Raw genomic sequence first — 17353 nt, 5'->3', positions numbered from 1 at the left:
GCTTAATTATTTTGATAGGTGTACACTTACTTTTGTCTGAATAGTATACAAACACAGAAGCAGATACATGCTTTAACATCTGATGTGTGAGATGTTATTTATGTTATATATGTATGTGTGCATATCTAAATGAATATATTATTCTGTTGCAAGATTGGAGATTTCTGTCTTCTGTCTTTGTCCTTTTTTAATTCAGTTTTAGTTCCACCTCACCACCATTACATTAATTCCTCTCTTCACTATCACCTTCTAACCTCTCACTGGTGACTCATTCAATTTGCAGATTCTTCTCTGCTATCAGATCCCTATACATCAGATGCAGCATCCATAGCAACAGCAGGTGTCCATCTTAACAGTGGAAGCGGTTTCTCAGCTGCACTCGTTCATGTCGCCACCCGTTTGCCAGACCTGTGAGGGCTGCTGCGCATGCTAATTCAAGTCACAGGGATGTTTGTTAGAGGTGCACTAAATCCTGATTGATTTTCAACGATTTTCTTTCTGGTTACAATACAGCAAAACTGCATAAGCGAATAGTCAAGCAGTTTAGGAACAGCGTTGCTTTATGCAAAATTGCAAGGAGTTTAGGGATTTTACCATCTACAGTTCATAACATGATTAAAAGATTCAGAAAATCTGAGGCAATCTCTGTGCATAGCTAAACAGAGCAAGGCTAAAAAACTCGGTGTGTCTGTTGATGCGTATGGCCTTCGATCCCTCAAACAGCACTGGATTAGGGACAGTGGTAGCCTAGTGGGTAAAACTTTGGGCTGAAAGGTTGAGAGTTCGAATCCCAGCTCTGCCATGCAGCCACTGTTGGGCCCTTGAGCAAGTCCCTTAACCCTCTCTGCTCCAGGGGCGCCGTACAATGGCTGACTCTGTGCTCTGACCACGCCAGCCCCACAAACAAGGCAAACTGGTCTACCGCTAATGTATGTAAATAGACACACTGCCTCCCACATGCCTTAAAAGTCCACTTTTTATCTTGCCATTTCTTTTTGAAAGACTTGTTTAAATGTAATTAAAAGTGATGGATGTGCAGCAGAGTGGGGGAAAGGTGCAGATGTTCTAGCAGGTCTGCAGTGAATTCTGGGACCTGAAACAATGTGCATCCTATATGTGGCCCTTGGGCCTTGAGTTTGACATGTCTGTTTTAGAAAGTCTTTTTTTAAGGTAATTTAGGGATGCAAGGGCTGCAAAGGCCAAACTTGTCATTTTATCATGACGTTGTATTTGTGCTGATAGAAAATTGCTGGACTTGAAGAAATATGAAGACAAAAATTCACCATGACACAATAGGGTCAGACAAAGGACAAAATAATGCAATGAATTACTGAAAGCGTTCCGCTAATGTACGTGAATACATACAGATAATGAGACAGCAGCAGTTGGGAAAGTGGTAAAATTTCTCCGTCTAGCTTAGTCTCGTCCAAACACCCCACCCCAGATCAGCATCCCATTTATTTGTTTGTGTAAGAAAAAAAACATCTCCATGGTAACCAGACTTGGACCTCAGAGGGAGTGAGCAGCAGCAGATGTGGCCTTGCTTCTGAGCTGAGATTGAAAGAGTGTTCCAGGCATGCTGGCTTTATCTCGCTTTTCTTTCTGGAAGCTATGAAAAGAATGTGTTCCCCTCCTACTCATCTGCTACTTGAGAAATGATGTTAAGGAATGATGGGATATCAAGGATCAGGACGTTTTAGAGACTTTGATCTGTGTCTAAATTCAGGATTTGTTAAAGGAACAGCTAAGCTGCTCTTATTATAGTTACACTATATTCCCAAAAGTATGTGGACACTTGACCATGAACTTGTTAGACACCCTATTACAAAAGGGCATGCCCCACATTATACTTTCTATTTCATTTATCCCTACATTTATACAAAGTAATACTCTCTGCATTCCAAAACAAGCAGTTTGAGGATCCACTGGAATAATATGTGCCATGTTATAACCATACTACACCATACTGAACAGAATGGAATTAATTTTTTCATTCTGTCTATGCATTTTCCCTTTTTCCTCCCAATTTAGTCATATCCGATCACCCAGTTATATCTTTTTTACAGCTTGCAGACACCTAGCCTGCTTGAGGAGGGCAGTACATAACACACACGGTTTGCCAACCACTTCTTTTCACCTGCATGACGGGTTTACACAGGGATCGGTATCATGTACGGAGAGTCACGCACCGATCTCAAATATCCCCCGTCTCTGTGCAGGCGGCATCGACTAGCCAGCAGAGGCAGCAGTTAGATAGAATAGATAGAACACCTTTATTTGTCATATATACATATACATGTGTGCAGTACAATGAAATTCTTTCTTTGCATATCCCAGCTTGTTTGGAAGCTGGGGTCAGAGCGCAGGGTCAGCCATTGTACAGCACCCCTGGAGCAGAGAGGTTTAAGGGCCTTGCTCAAGGGCCCAACAGTGGCTGCATGGTAGAGCTTGGATTCGAACTCTCAGCCTTTCAGTTGATAGCCCAAAGCTCTACCTACTAGGCTACCACTGTCCCAGTTGCAGCAGCAGTGAGGAAACTTTTTCACCCTCCCTTCCTCAGACGAAGCCAATCACGTCTCTGTAGATGCCCAGCCGGCCGATAAGAGCTGAGACGAGATCTTAAGAGCTCAAGATCTCAGCAGTGTTGAGCTAGCTTGTATTAATACTGCCCCACCACAGTGCCAGTTTTCTTTGTTTTACTCATGCCCAAACACTACTATACTAAGCTAAACGGGGAATATTGGAGATTTGCACGTGGCTCTTTGTAAATGACACTGATCCTGTGTGAACCCGTCAGGCAGATTAAAAGAAGCATTTGGCAAACTGCACACTTGTCGGAGGCAGTGTGTGTTATGTACTGCCCTCCTCGAGCAGGGTAGGGGTCTGGATTGTTCCATTGGATCTTTCAAAGCCGATCACTGAGGATGTATTGCCTAATGCCTAATTTGCACATTGAAGTCATGTATCACCCTGTGTTCGTGCCACTTGCCACAGTAACTTGAATAGTGGTGCCGTGATGTGTTTCTACATAGAAAATAATTGGTCGCCTGTTGATTTGTCGCTTGCTGGTGTAAACATAGCGTTAATAGATACAGAGGGCAATGCAAGAGATAATCATACAGCCTAGATTAACTACACACCAACAGTATTATAAAAAGAATAAATAAACATATACTAGGAACCCCCCAAAAATTTCATAACCCTGCCAGACGGCGCCTTAATATGCGGAGGCCAATCGTTACTTTTACATTATCATTTCATTCTATCGCACAGCAGACTTAATACACATTAAATGTGGATCGTACGGAAATATGACATGCTTCTGAATAATGAATTTTGTTTTGACCACCCTGATGTATTCCTAGTAGAGATGGACTGATCGGGGTTTTTGGCACCGATTCCGATCTCCTTTCAGGGACATCGGCCGATAGCCGATTCCGATCGGGAGGGGGGGGGGGGGGGTGGATTAGCAGTAAATAAACTTAAAAAGAGCCTCACAGTAAAGATAAACCGTGTGTGTGTGTGTGTGTGTGCCTTTAGAAGATACGCTTTGTTCACAGTATCACTATAAGTGATTCATTGATTCATGAGTGATTCATTGATTCGTTTTTATGTGAAGCGTAAGTTTCTCTTCTTGGTTATCTCTCCGTGTTTACTGTTATTAATTAAATGTCGTGGTTTTAAATAAACACCAACTACTACAGAACATTTTGTGTGACTCTCTTACATTAAAAAGCTTAATTAAAAAGCTTAATTAAACTGCTATTACCACAGATCTGTAACCGACCGTCAGACTCGTTCCGTCTAAGGAGCTAAAAGTTTTCTAAAAGTTCAGCAGATGATCCTGAACTAACGAATTTGGTAATGAATAAACTTTTGCCTCTGATTGGCTCTGTAACGTTTTCTGTTCTCATCTACATCACAAGTAAGAACCGCTTACGATTTACCAAAGTGAACCAGGAGTTTATATAACGTGCTGATAGAATCGACTCAGATGTGACCGGGTTGAATTATCTTTTTAAAGTAAATATTACAATCAGCAAAATTACATCGTAAGAGCTTTCACGATGGTTTCTGTACGATTGTTGATGAATGGTGATGTGATGGTTGGTGCTTCATAGCTCAAAGTCTGGATCAATCCACTGAGCTGTTAACTTAACGTTATCTTTATATATCACACGATCGGATCGGCTACTTTTAGGAAATATCGCCGATCACCGATCGCCGATAGCATATTTTGATTAAAAATCGGCCGATACCGATTCATAGCCGATCGTCCCATCTCTAATTCCTAGTGTTTATTTATTTATTTATTTTTGTTCTGCTAAGACCACACTTGTTCTTTTATAAACTGTTATCATTCTAAAGAGTCGCACAATGTTAATAAGAATTACTGATCTGAGCAGGACAGCACGCCTGACTGTTGTACGCTGTTAATTGAATCTGTAACAGAGAATGTCACTCGGAGACTAATTGCTCAATCTAAATACCACTGGATGCAGTCCAGTGGCTGACAGGTTTCCAGTGCGCTCAGCATCCAGTTTGGATTAGCAGATGGTGCTGTGAGCTGATTATATTAGTACAGCTTTAGCTTTTCTTCACGTGGACATCGACAATCGGCATTACGGACAGTAAGCACATTGATTTTGAAAGTAGGTTAGGAGTCAGATGGTACTTGGATGATGGGTAGACTAGGGCTAGGTTCGTACAAGTGAACTTAGAGGCCCCTGTAAGTGGATGGTACACTACTTCAGACAGTTTCTGACCTCATGGACCTGCAGATGCTAGCGGAGCGAGATAATGTGTGGTGGGTGAAGACTGGGTTTTTGGATGCTTGCCATCCGGATATGTTGGCGTACAGATTAGTGCATGTTTTCTCCTGGGCCAGACTGTTTAACACGAGATGTGGCTTAATTGGTGCCACTATGTTGCTGACGAGTCTATTAAATAGAGAACTGTTAGGGGAACTATAATCATGACAACTTTTAGTTTGGTTTGGACAGCAAACTCAGCTTCTTATGTTAAGAAAGAGAGGCAGACTGTATTTCTTGGTGCTTTTTTGACAGATCTTTCTCCCTACCCACTAATGAAAGTACAGCTTACACCGGTTCCCTAGATGTAGCTGAAGTATACCAGCCAAAATACACTAAAATGGTTAAAAGTATGTAGAGCATGTGGACTATAAACTTATTGGACTTGTCATTCCAAAACCATGGCCATAAGTTTGGAGTTGCTCCTGCTCTTTGTGGCTTTAACAGGCCCTACTCTTTTAGGAGGGTTTTCTGGTGTGTCTGTAGAAATTGGTGCCTTTTTAGTCATAAAGAGTATTCCAAGTTTTCTAAGAGTCAAGGCTCTGTGCAAGCCATTAGAGCTCCATTATACTCTTCCCAAACTGTTGCTACAAAGTGAAAAGAATATTTTATTTAATATAATTAAATGTGGGCGGCACCTTGGGTTGGTGAGTAGTACTGTTGCCTCACAGCAAGAAGGTCCTGGGTTTGATTTCCAGGTGGAGCGGTCTTGGTTCTTTCTGAGTGGAGTTTGCATGCTGTCGCCGTGTCTGTGTGCGTTTCCTTTGGGTGCTGCCAGCAGCGTAATTTCACTGTCCCTACCCCGAAATGTACTACTCCACAACCGTCTTGGGAGCTAGTAGTTGCTTAAATTTTTTATGTTAACTTTAGCTAGCAAAACTTGTGAAAATTGTGAGTTCTGAGCATGAATTTTGATGCACCGACCAATTATGTGAATACAAGGCTGCGCAATGTAGGTAGTTGGATCAATAGCTAGCACTTGTATTATTACTGGAGCTTTAATAAATGACAGAAAGGGTGTAAAGCTTGTGTGCGTTAATGTATGTAATTAATGTAAGTAAACGCTGCATTTTTGTTTGGAAAAAAAAAACTTTTTTTAATCTTCTTTACCTCCAACTGTCATATAGTGTTCAGTCATAAGTCAGAGGTAGCCAGTGTTGCCACCCCTGGCTTTGCTGGTGGAAGTAAGAAGTTAAATACAATTTATTTGATCATTTTTGATCTGGGTTTAATTCATAATTGTTTTATTTTGTTTCAGCAGGTAGGAAAATACACTAAAAGCAGCAGACAGAACAGCAAAGTCACAAGTGTTTCCAGGACGTGAAGTGGAACATCTATAGATCTCACAAGATGTGGTGGAACCGTAATATCTCTCATAAACCTGTGATGAGTGGGGGTTCGTGGTGCCCAGCCTGTTCGGGGCAGTGCCTGGTGGCCTGAGTTTGGCATGGCCTCTTTGGACCTGCCATACCGCTGCCCTCGCTGCGGGGAGCACAAGCGTTTCCGGAGCTTGTCGTCCTTACGTGCCCACCTGGAGTACAACCACACCTACGAGACACTGTACGTGCTGTCCAAGTCTAACAGCGTGTGTGACGCCGCCGCACTGCTCCCTCTGGTGGCCGACAACGCCCTGGCGGCCGAATCCCACTTCACCTGCTCGGGTGACGAGCTCGGTCTGGCTACAACTTCATCCTCCAGTCCCCGCTACCTTCCGAATGTCGAGTTTCCACTGGGCGAGATTCTGTTGAGGAAAGCCATGAGCTCGGCCGACTCCGGCGCCATGGAGGCCGCCTACGAGGAGGGGCTGGCCCGCCTCAGGGCTCGAGCCTTCGAGAGGCTAGAGCTGGACGAGAGATTGGAGAAACTGTCCGAAGAGGTAGAGCAAAAGATCTCGGCTCGAGTGGGACGCCTGCAAGCCGAGCTGGAAAGGAAGAGCTCGGAACTGGAGAAGGCCAAGGTGGAGAGCGAGAGGCTCAGTCAGGAGAAGCAGGAACTGGAGGATAAGGCCTCGGAGCTATCGCGTCAGGTTGACGTGTCTGTCGAGATGCTGGCCAACCTTAAGCAAGACCTGGTCAACAAGGAGCAGGAGCTCACGCACAAACAGCAGTAAGTTGTGATTTCCTGAATGTCTTATTAAGTGTGTTTGTGTTGCTGTGTCTGTTGCTTTACAGGGCAGTTGTAGCCTAGCGGTTAAGGCACTGTACTAGTAAGCAGAAGTTCACTGGTTCAAACCCCACCACTGCCAGGTTGCCTCTGTTGGGCCCTTAAACAAGGCCCTTAACCCTCAGTTGCTTAAACTGCATACTGTAAGTCGCTTTGGATAAAAGCGTCCACTAAATGCCGAAAATGTAAATGTAAATTTATTGTATGTGTCAACGCTGATAAATGTCGGTAGTATTTGTGCCTGGCTCACAATCAAAGTTCCAAATTACTCTCCAAAATGTTGCCACAAAACAAATAGGATATATTTTATTTAACATATTTGAATATATACACTGCCTAACTACCTGAACTTAATACTTATGAGGTCAGCTACAGCTAAGTCGTGTTTATAAAATACTCTGAAGTCCAGATCTAGTGTCACTGTTTCTGTACTAGAAGCTTTTCTCTGCTGTTCTTGGCCATAATAAATCTAAAGACAAACCTACAGTTTTCAAAAGCTGTTTTGCACTGGAGCAGCGCAGTGGTTTGGTGGGTAGCACTGTCACCTTACAGCAAGAAGGTCCAGGGTTTGATTCCCAGGTGGAGCGGTCCAGGTTCTTTCTGTGTGAGTTTACATGTTTTCCCTGTGTTCGTGTGGGTTTCCTTCCACAGTCCAAAGACATGCAGCCAGGTTATTTGGAGATACTAAAGTCCCCCTAGGTGTGTGTGAGTGTGTGTTTGCCGTTATGCAATGGCGACCTGTCTGGGGTGTTTCCTGCTTTTGGCCCAGTGAATCTGACCCACTGTGACCCTGAATAGGATAAATGTGGGAAGCTTAGCAGTCCAGCATCAGTAGTTCTTTTGATAAGGACATCAGCAGTGTCTTGGCCTATTGAATACAGTAGAGATAAGGGGACATTTTTATCTGTTCTTTTTTGAAAAGCCAGTCTTGGCATTTTATTGAGGATAATCTATGAAAGACAAAATACAATCCAAGTAATTGAGGGATAAGGGTCTTACATAAGGGTCCAGCAGTGGTAACCTGATTGTAGCAAAGCTGAGCTACCAATACAACTTATCTTGTGATTTTATTTTATGTAAATCACCTGTCTTCTATTTGAGTACATAAATCCATCAGCAATTTAATTTTTTTTCCCTCAGCCTTGCAGGATTTGTGATTGTGGGTTTGTCACTATTGGCAACTGTCTGGCCAGAGCGCTTACTAAAAGCAATACTAATGCCAATGATGCCATTACATAAACATAGATAAAATGACACTAGCTTGAATATATGGCAGACCAAAATGACTACATTGCAGAGCATGTTGGAAAAATCTGACACTACCATCAAATATAGAGAGAATACTTTGAGGTTTTGCTTGCTGGGAAATTCAGCTTGGCTTGCTGACTCTCCTGGGCTCAATTTAGTTAAACGTCAGCCTCAGGTCTCTGAATATAAATGCAAACTAGTGCTTTTCAATTTATTGTCCGGCTGCTTTTCATCTGAATTCAAATGGAGAAAATGTTCAGTCTTTCTCATCTTTGTCCATGTGACCTTGCATGCTTGTGCATTCTAAAAACAGAGGTTGTATGTGTGTGTAAGGCATGTGTAAGCCTAAATATAATCCTGAGCAATAATATATATGCAAAAACAAATTAATAAAAGTTAAACATAATGTGAAGTACAGCTGAGCAACTTAGTGTATATTGAAAATACTAGTGTATAGTCTATACTAGTGCAGAATATGTACTAGAAAATCCTATAAATATGAACATAAAATGTATTTTATAAACAAAATATATTTAAAAAAACATAGGGAACTCGGACACTATACTAAAATGCATGTATGTATATGTTTATAGACCATTTGCACAAAAGTTGGGACACTTTAGGGACACAAATGAATTTCCAATGTTTTCACTGACCAACATGATTGTATTTTGTAAAGATGAACACACTTTGAATTTGATCCCTGCAACACTATAAAAAACTTGAAACAGAGGCATGTTTAACCCTGTGTTCTATCATCTTTTCTATTAATAAGACTTTTTAACCATTTGGGAACTGGGGATATGACTTGTTGCAGTTTTGCAAGTGAAATTTGTGCTTATTCTTGCTTGTTACCATAATTCAGCTGCTTAACAGTCCATGGTTGCTGTAGTCTGCTTCTTCTCTTAATTTTATTAGGAGACCTGGACTGCAGGCAGGCCAGTCAAGCACATACAGATTCAGTGTCTACAATGGCATGCTGATGTAGTGCCTGTAGATTGAAGCCTGGATTTGTCTATCTTTAATAACCATGGACGTCTTGGGAAAACCTCTAAATTCCCAATGTATGCCTCTGCGTCAGTGGTACCTTCTCACATGCAAGTCACTCATGCTGTGGGCACTGATGCACCCCCATAACATGACAGATTTCTTTAGCATCTTTTGCTGATAACAGTTGGGTGCTGAAGGTCAAATATTTCAATAAGATATAACTTAAATATTCTAAAAACTATTCACTCTTGTTTTGCTTCTGTCCCTACTTTTTCAGTGTATTGCAGACATCTCCTTTGTTTATATTAAAAATATACAATTAATTAAACTTTACTGATAATTTTACCAAGTATTTTTCTATTTATTTTATAGATTTTATTCTTAAAGTGTAGTCTTAGTCTTATCCATCGAATAAAAAAATGTATGCCCACCCACAGAAATATTATGAAATTACTGAAAGGCAGTCTATAAATAGCTACGGGGGAGAACACACTTCCTTAGACCGCATCTGCGTTATTGATCTGTATGGGCCCGCAGCAGTGGCCTATGGATAAATATGTAGGGAGTTCCTCCCGCGGGCCAGTCGTGCTGGCCTAAAGATTGGAGCGACAAGTACTGGCCAACGTATTACAGTTTTAACTGTTTCATAAATGGAAAATAACTTTTCAAAATAAATTTGTGAATAGTAGCTTCTCATCTGTTATTAACTATAAACTTACTGTTTTATGTATAAATTATACTTAGAGTATACTTAAAGTATACTTATACTTAAAGTTTTACAATTACTGACTGTAGTCCATCTGTTTCTTTACATACCTTTTTAACCGGCTTTCACCCTGTTCTTCAATGGTCAGGACCACCACAGAGCAGGTATTATTTAGGTGGTGGATCATTCTCAGCACTGCAGTGACAATGACATGGTGGTGGTGTGTTAGTGTGTGTTGTGCTGGTATGAGTGGATCAGACACAGCAGCGCTGCTGGAGTTTTTAAATACCGTGTCCACTCACTGTCCACTCTATCAGACACTCCTACCTAGTTGGTCCACCTTGTAGATGTAAAGTCAGAGACGATCGCTCATCTATTGCTGCTGTTTGAGTTGGTCATCTTCTAGACCTTCATCAGTGGTCACAGGACGCTGCCTACGGGGTGCTGTTGGTTGGATATATTGGTTGGGGGACTATTCTCAGTCCAGCAGTGACAGTGAGGTGTTTAAAAACTCCAGCAGCACTGCTGTGTCTGATCCACTCATACCAGCACAACACACACTAACACACCACCACCATGTCAGTGTCACTGCTCTGTGGGGGTCCTGACCATTGAAGAACAGGGTGAAAGCAGGCTAAAAAGGTATGTAGAGAAACAGATGGACTACAGTCAGTAATTGTAGAACTACAAAGTGCTTCTATATGGTAAGTGGAGCCTATAACATGGACAGTGAGTGTAGAAACAAGGAGGTGGTTTTAATGTTATGGCTAATCAGTGTGTGTGTGTGTGTGTGTATATACAGTGTATCACAAAAGTGAGTACACCCCTCACATTTCTGCAGATATTTAAGTATATCTTTTCATGGGACAACACTGACAAAATGACACTTTGACACAATGAAAAGTAGTCTGTGTGCAGCTTATATAACAGTGTAAATTTATTCTTCCCTCAAAATAACTCAATATACAGCCATTAATGTCTAAACCACCGGCAACAAAAGTGAGTACACGCCTAAGAGACTAAACCCCTAAATGTCCAAATTGAGCACTGCTTGTCATTTTCCCTCCAAAATGTAATGTGATTTGTTAGTGTTACTAGGTCTCAGGTGTGCATAGGGAGCAGGTGTGTTCAATTTAGTAGTACAGCTCTCACACTCTCTCATACTGGTCACTGAAAGTTCCAACATGGCACCTCATGGCAAAGAACTCTCTGAGGATCTTAAAAGACGAATTGTTGCGCTACATGAAGATGGCCAAGGCTACAAGAAGATTGCCAACACCCTGAAACTGAGCTGCAGCACAGTGGCCAAGATCATCCAGCGTTTTAAAAGAGCAGGGTCCACTCAGAACAGACCTCGCGTTGGTCGTCCAAAGAAGCTGAGTGCACGTGCTGTCCAACTGCTGTCTTTGAAAGATAGGCGCAGGAGTGCTGTCAGCATTGCTGCAGAGATTGAAAAGGTGGGGGGTCAGCCTGTCAGTGCTCAGACCATACGCCGCACACTACATCAAATTGGTCTGCATGGCTGTCACCCCAGAAGGAAGCCTCTTCTGAAGTCTCTACACAAGAAAGCCCGCAAACAGTTTGCTGAAGACATGTCAACAAAGGACATGGATTACTGGAACCATGTCCTATGGTCTGATGAGACCAAGATTAATTTGTTTGGTTCAGATGGTCTCAAGCATGTGTGGCGGCAATCAGGTGAGGAGTACAAAGATAAGTGTGTCATGCCTACAGTCAAGCATGGTGCTGGGAATGCCATGGTCTGGGGCTGCATGAGTGCAGCAGGTGTTGGGGAGTTACATTTCATTGAGGGACACATGAACTCCAATATGTACTGTGAAATACTGAGCAGAGCATGATCCCCTCCCTCCGGAAACTGGGTCGCAGGGCAGTGTTCCAGCATGATAATGACCCCAAAGACACCTCTAAGACGACCACTGCTTTATTGAAGAGGCTGAGGGTAAAGGTGATGGACTGGCCAAGCATGTCTCCAGACCTAAACCCAATAGAACATCTTTGGGGCATCCTCAAGCGGAAGGTGGAGGAGCGCAAAGTCTCGAATATCCGCCAGCTCCGTGATGTCGTCATGGAGGAGTGGAAAAGCATTCCAGTGGCAAACTGTGAAGCTCTGGTAAACTCCATGCCCAGGAGAGTTAAGGCAGTTCTGGGAAATAATGGTGGCCACACAAAATATTGACACTTCAGGAACTTTCACTAAGGGGTGTACTCACTTTTGTTGCCGGTGGTTTAGACATTAATGGCTGTATATTGAGTTATTTTGAGGGAAGAATAAATTTACACTGTTATATAAGCTGCACACAGACTACTTTTCATTGTGTCAAAGTGTCATTTTGTCAGTGTTGTCCCATGAAAAGATATACTTAAATATCTGCAGAAATGTGAGGGGTGTACTCACTTTTGTGATACACTGTATATATATATATATATATATATATATATATATATATATATATATATATATACATATTTGTGTGTGTTTGTAGTTTTTTTCACTCTGCTAGTAGTCTACAAAATCATTACTTAAAGCTCTTAGGTTTAGGGGAAGAGGATGGGTGTCTGTCTAGTATAAAATATTTACCTAGTGAGATTGATTTGCAGCACCTCTTTGTGCTTTCTTGAGAGGCCACTCACGCACAGCTGGAATCCTGAAAGCTTTGAATCGAGGTCGATGATGTTTTTGCAGGGGGCAAAAGAGAAAAAAAATGCCTATCCTGTCCCCCAATCTCTCTCTAACATCATCTCATAGCTCGTCTCTTAAACTCTGTTATGCTTTGATACTGGTAAAAAGCAGTTGGACACCGTATATGGAGCAGTAAACTAAAGTTCTAGTAGAGGGGGGCAGTTTGCTATAAACTGTACTAGATTAAAATAATAAATCACTTTGGGGGAAGGGGGTGAAAGCGATAAATGTCATCTTAGTCATAAGCTGTTTAAAAGACTAGTAAAGACAACATCGGGCTTTTCAGAATAGCAGTGGGACATCACCCATGCACTACCTATGCCTCTAGTAGCCCACTGTTAGCACAGATGGTCCTCTGTCAGCCAGAACTGTTACGTGACCTATGCCTAAATCTCCCACAGTCCACTGGGTGGGACCCAGAACCCAGACAGAATTAATAATACATTCCCATGAAGCTTTGCACCTCAGTTTTGTGCAAGCTGTTAAGCTGAAAACAATTGGGCATCCAGTTTTACATACTGGGAGTGTTGATTTTGATGTAAGAGTTTGTATGTGAGATAAACCAGGCAACATGACTACACGTCACAACAAGCCTACCTTCTCTGCATGAATTGTGCCAAGTTGGAGTCGTGTATTCTGCTTTTCCAAATGCTGCATGACCACCGTTAATGGGTCTTAGCCAGCATATGCAATTGTGGGCAGCATATTTTGGGGTTTAAGACATTTTTAATATGGTAGTAATTATAAAAATGCCTAAAGCGTCCAGTGTTCCATTGAAGTGTTTATAGCACTAATCTGATACATTCTGATTCAATGTGGCATAATGATTATGTAAATGATCTTTGTTTTATGATGGCATAAAATGTCAGTGGATCCTGAGCCAGTTTTAGTCGCAAATGCATAGCTGATAGAAGAATATGACATACCTAAAAATGGGTAACACCCCATAGAAAAAGGAAAATGCCGATTGTGCTTGAATGCTTAAAATTATTGACACAGGAGATCAATTAACAACCTCTTTGTCTCTGCAGTCATCTACAACACTAGTGAGCGGCACCCCAAGTATCCCCATTAAACACCACTTCATTACTCAAACTTATAGTTTTCAGTGTCTTTTTAAACCTAAATGGGAATGCTATATCACTGCATCCTTTTGCTTTATTTATTGGGACGGTGGTATAACAGTGGGTAGAGCTCTGGGCTATCAATTGAATTAAGAAGTTGTGATATGCAGAAAAATAATTTAATTGTACTGTACATTATTGTATTTATGACAAATATAGGAAATCGATTCTAATACAAAATAAAAGCAATTCACAAGAAAATGAAAGATGGATTATAATAAATGATAGATAGAATATGAAGGTGTCCATAAACTTTTAGTCACTTGTTCTTACTTTGACCGCTGTGTTCAACAGAATTACACATCCTAGTAATAGTTAACCATAGTACCTGCGTAAAAAAGTTTTATGTCTTCTCCGATCTCAGCTCCATAACTGTTAACTTAGCTTTGGGCTATTCCATCATTAAAATTTAACTAAGTTAGGCATAGGCTCACATTTCTCTTGCAGAAATCCACTATATAAGCTTGCTTCATTCACATATAATAAATGTGTGGTAAAACTTTCCAGTGTGCACTTAAAATCATTTTCAGGACTGCTTTTCTCACATTCAGTAAATTACATTGGAGTAGAAGATCTGAGCAGCAAGATTTTTTTTTAAAAAGAACTTGATGTTCAAACAATAATAATGTTTGTTCTCATAGTACTTTTTAAATTGAGTTTAAAATCTCAGGATTTCATATAAACAAGTACATTTATAATTATCAATTGTTAAAAAATCATGTACCACTTTCTCAGCATCATCAGGGAAAACAAAGTTCCAACCACATGGGACACTCAAGGTTTTAAAGAATAATCACAAACTGATGAGGTCTGTTAGGTAAAATCCAATCCAGCCAGGAGCTTCTCTGTATCAGCTTTTTTTTCCAAACATTTTCAGTAAAACGACACGTTTAATAGTGTCCACTGCTGCAGTTAGGTACTACTCTATTACAACAGAAACATCACCACTACGATCTACTACCATGATTCTAGAAACCTGACTAAAATACATCATATTTAATATGCCCAATCAAAAAAAGAACTATTATTACTATTAGTCAGCAACCTTTTTTGAAATTATAGACCGAAAAAAGGAAGAAGAGATCAGATAGAAGAAGGAAACTAGGGAGATATAATGTATTTTCTCTACAGCTGTTCTGAGGTCCTCAGCAAATTAGCTGAAAACATGAAAGCAATTTTGTGCAAAGCACCTTAATACACCATGACGGCATTGAGTAGACAAAAGCACTTGTAAAAGTAAAAGCATGGTGTTTACCAGTAATAAAGCTATAATTCTACATTTTATATGTATTACAGTACATTTTGTAAGCATATACTTATTTAAGCAGGTATAAATTGTGTACTTTTACTAGTTATTATTTGTCTATGTAAGAAAATAATTGTTCATTCAGTTGAATTTGTGTACTTCCACCAGTTCTTAGTTGGTCTCTTGTATCTGTTAGCACATTGTTGTTATTGAAATCAGTGGTAAAAGCAGTGATTTTGACCAGCTGTCCAATATAGACAGGCGTGTATGGTTAAAATAGATTAGCTGGGAGCTCCGGTGTCACAGTGGTAAATTGTGCTAGCCCACCACCGCTGGGATTCAGGGTTTCGAACCTATATCTGTGCTATCAACCAGTCAGGTGTCTACATACTGACATGACTGGCTTTGTATGAAGGGAGCTGGCCGAAGCCCCACAATCGATTGGTGTCCTGACCAGAGTTTATTACTTCATTACATGCAGTGATGAAGTAAAATAGAAATCCGGACCCACAGCAGCCCTAACCAGGATAAAACAGTGGTAAAACATGAAAATGAAATGGAATAAAGACAAAAAGTCAGAAAACCTTTTTGTAATTAATTGGACACGTATGGATATTGTGGATTTCTGCATTGTCACTGCAGGCTGTGTTGTGTGGGAGCTGAATATCGATCTCTAATGAACAGTGCATTATAAACATGGCCAAGATTCTAAATCAAGTAAAATCACTGCAGCTTTTTAAATATTAAACTCTTCCATCAGCTCATTAATTGCTGCCTCATTATTATTACACCCCGGAGACTTTTGAGTGTTTGTTTATGTGGAAAAAAATTGGAGTGGCAAATACATTTGCTTGTGAGCTGCAAGAAGCTGAAATCTCATTAATAATCGTATTAAAACAGTCAAAGGTTTACATACAGTCACAAGAGACAGATATGTTACATCTGGCATGGAAGTTTAACAATTTCTGCAACTGGTTAAACTGGGACTGAATGATTGGAACACATTCATTCATTCATTGTCTTTTTTTTTACCATTGCTTCATCCTGGTCAGGATTGCTATGGGTTTGATTCATTGGGTGACAGGCAGAAAACACTCCAGACAGGTCACCATGAACAAATACATATACAGAAATAAATTTACTGAACTGTGGATCTTCTAATAATCTGTTGGGTAACAATATATAAAATAAGTATATATGTCAAAACCAATATTAATCTGATATTGTAGAAACTTCTGTTATGGCATGCCTCCTAATTCCTTGTTAGTGATCATGATTGACCATGGCATATTATTATGGCTAGTTTGACTGTCAAAGAAAAACCTTTTGGATGTAAGTTCATTGGTCAAATATTTAGCTACAGTTACAATGAATTACAGTTTTTAGAGGAGAAAAGGTGAATAAACCCAAACTTAATGTTTGTTTGTTTATTAGGATTTTAACGTCATGCTTTACACTTTGGTTACATTCATGACAGGAACAGGAACAAGATTCATCAGTTCACAAGTTTAATATCAAACACAGTCATGGACAATTTTGTATCTCCAATTCACCTCACTTGCATGTCTTTGGACTGTGCACCCGGAGCACCCGGAGTAAATCCACGCAGACACGGGGAGAACATGCAAACTCCACACAGAAAGGACCCGGACCGGCCCACCTGGGGATCAAACCCAGGACCTTCTTGCTGTGAGGCTACAGTGCTACCCACTTAGCCACCCGTCCTTTATGTACCTTTTATTAAGGCTGTTTTGCTGCCAGTGTAACTGACACATTGCAGACAGGTGGTAAATTTTTGATGCCGGGACTAGGACAGACATCATTGATTTTAGAATGACCAAATCTGTTTTGACCTCAGTTCTATAGAGAATATGTGGACTTTACTAAACGGTGAGCAAATTTGGTTGAATGTCACTCATTTTTCCACGCTAAGTGGTGAAAGATCCAACCAGAGGTATGCCTGAAGCATGTTGATGTTTATCAAAACAGCTACATAATACTGCCATGACATACATGGAAAAATGTACGTAAACTTGACCTCAACTATGGGTTCCTTTTAGCTGCTAAAATTAACAGGATGTCTCAACATAAATACAGGAAAGACCTAATTTCTTGTCCCCTGGGAAGTCCTTTGTAAAGGAAGACCTATAAAAAGTCATAAATATTTAAATGTATGAAATAATACCGTTAAGGTTTCTGTATGTACATTAGAAGAGCCTGTTTGTGTCAGTCTTTGTATACAAGCAGCACAAACGGCTGAAGCCATGTAGCATTGTTTGCTGATTCAAAGCATTTATTTTTTTCTACACAGATAACAGGGCAGCGCTGCTCAGGGGATTTGTAGAATGCTGAAGCACATAAACA

The 17353-nt window shown here is 40.7% G+C and overlaps 1 protein-coding gene across 2 annotated transcripts in view; it reads left to right on the top strand.

Moving 5' to 3' along the window:
• The window catches only part of fbxo41 (F-box protein 41), a 47256-nt gene that overhangs the window by 9569 nt on the left and 20334 nt on the right, over positions 1-17353 (top strand). Inside the window, exon 2 of one of the 2 annotated variants that reach the window (XM_063008738.1) lies at positions 6070-6917. In XM_063008738.1, the coding sequence (XP_062864808.1) occupies positions 6259-6917 (659 nt within the window). In that variant the 5' untranslated portion in view covers positions 6070-6258. The remainder of the gene's footprint in view (positions 1-6069; positions 6918-17353) is intronic. The other variant, XM_063008739.1, reaches the window with a different exon arrangement.

Source organism: Trichomycterus rosablanca, chromosome 14, assembly GCF_030014385.1.
Source record: "Trichomycterus rosablanca isolate fTriRos1 chromosome 14, fTriRos1.hap1, whole genome shotgun sequence".
Classification (NCBI taxonomy): domain Eukaryota; kingdom Metazoa; phylum Chordata; class Actinopteri; order Siluriformes; family Trichomycteridae; genus Trichomycterus; species Trichomycterus rosablanca.
This window is presented reverse-complemented; position numbering and strand designations above follow the sequence as displayed.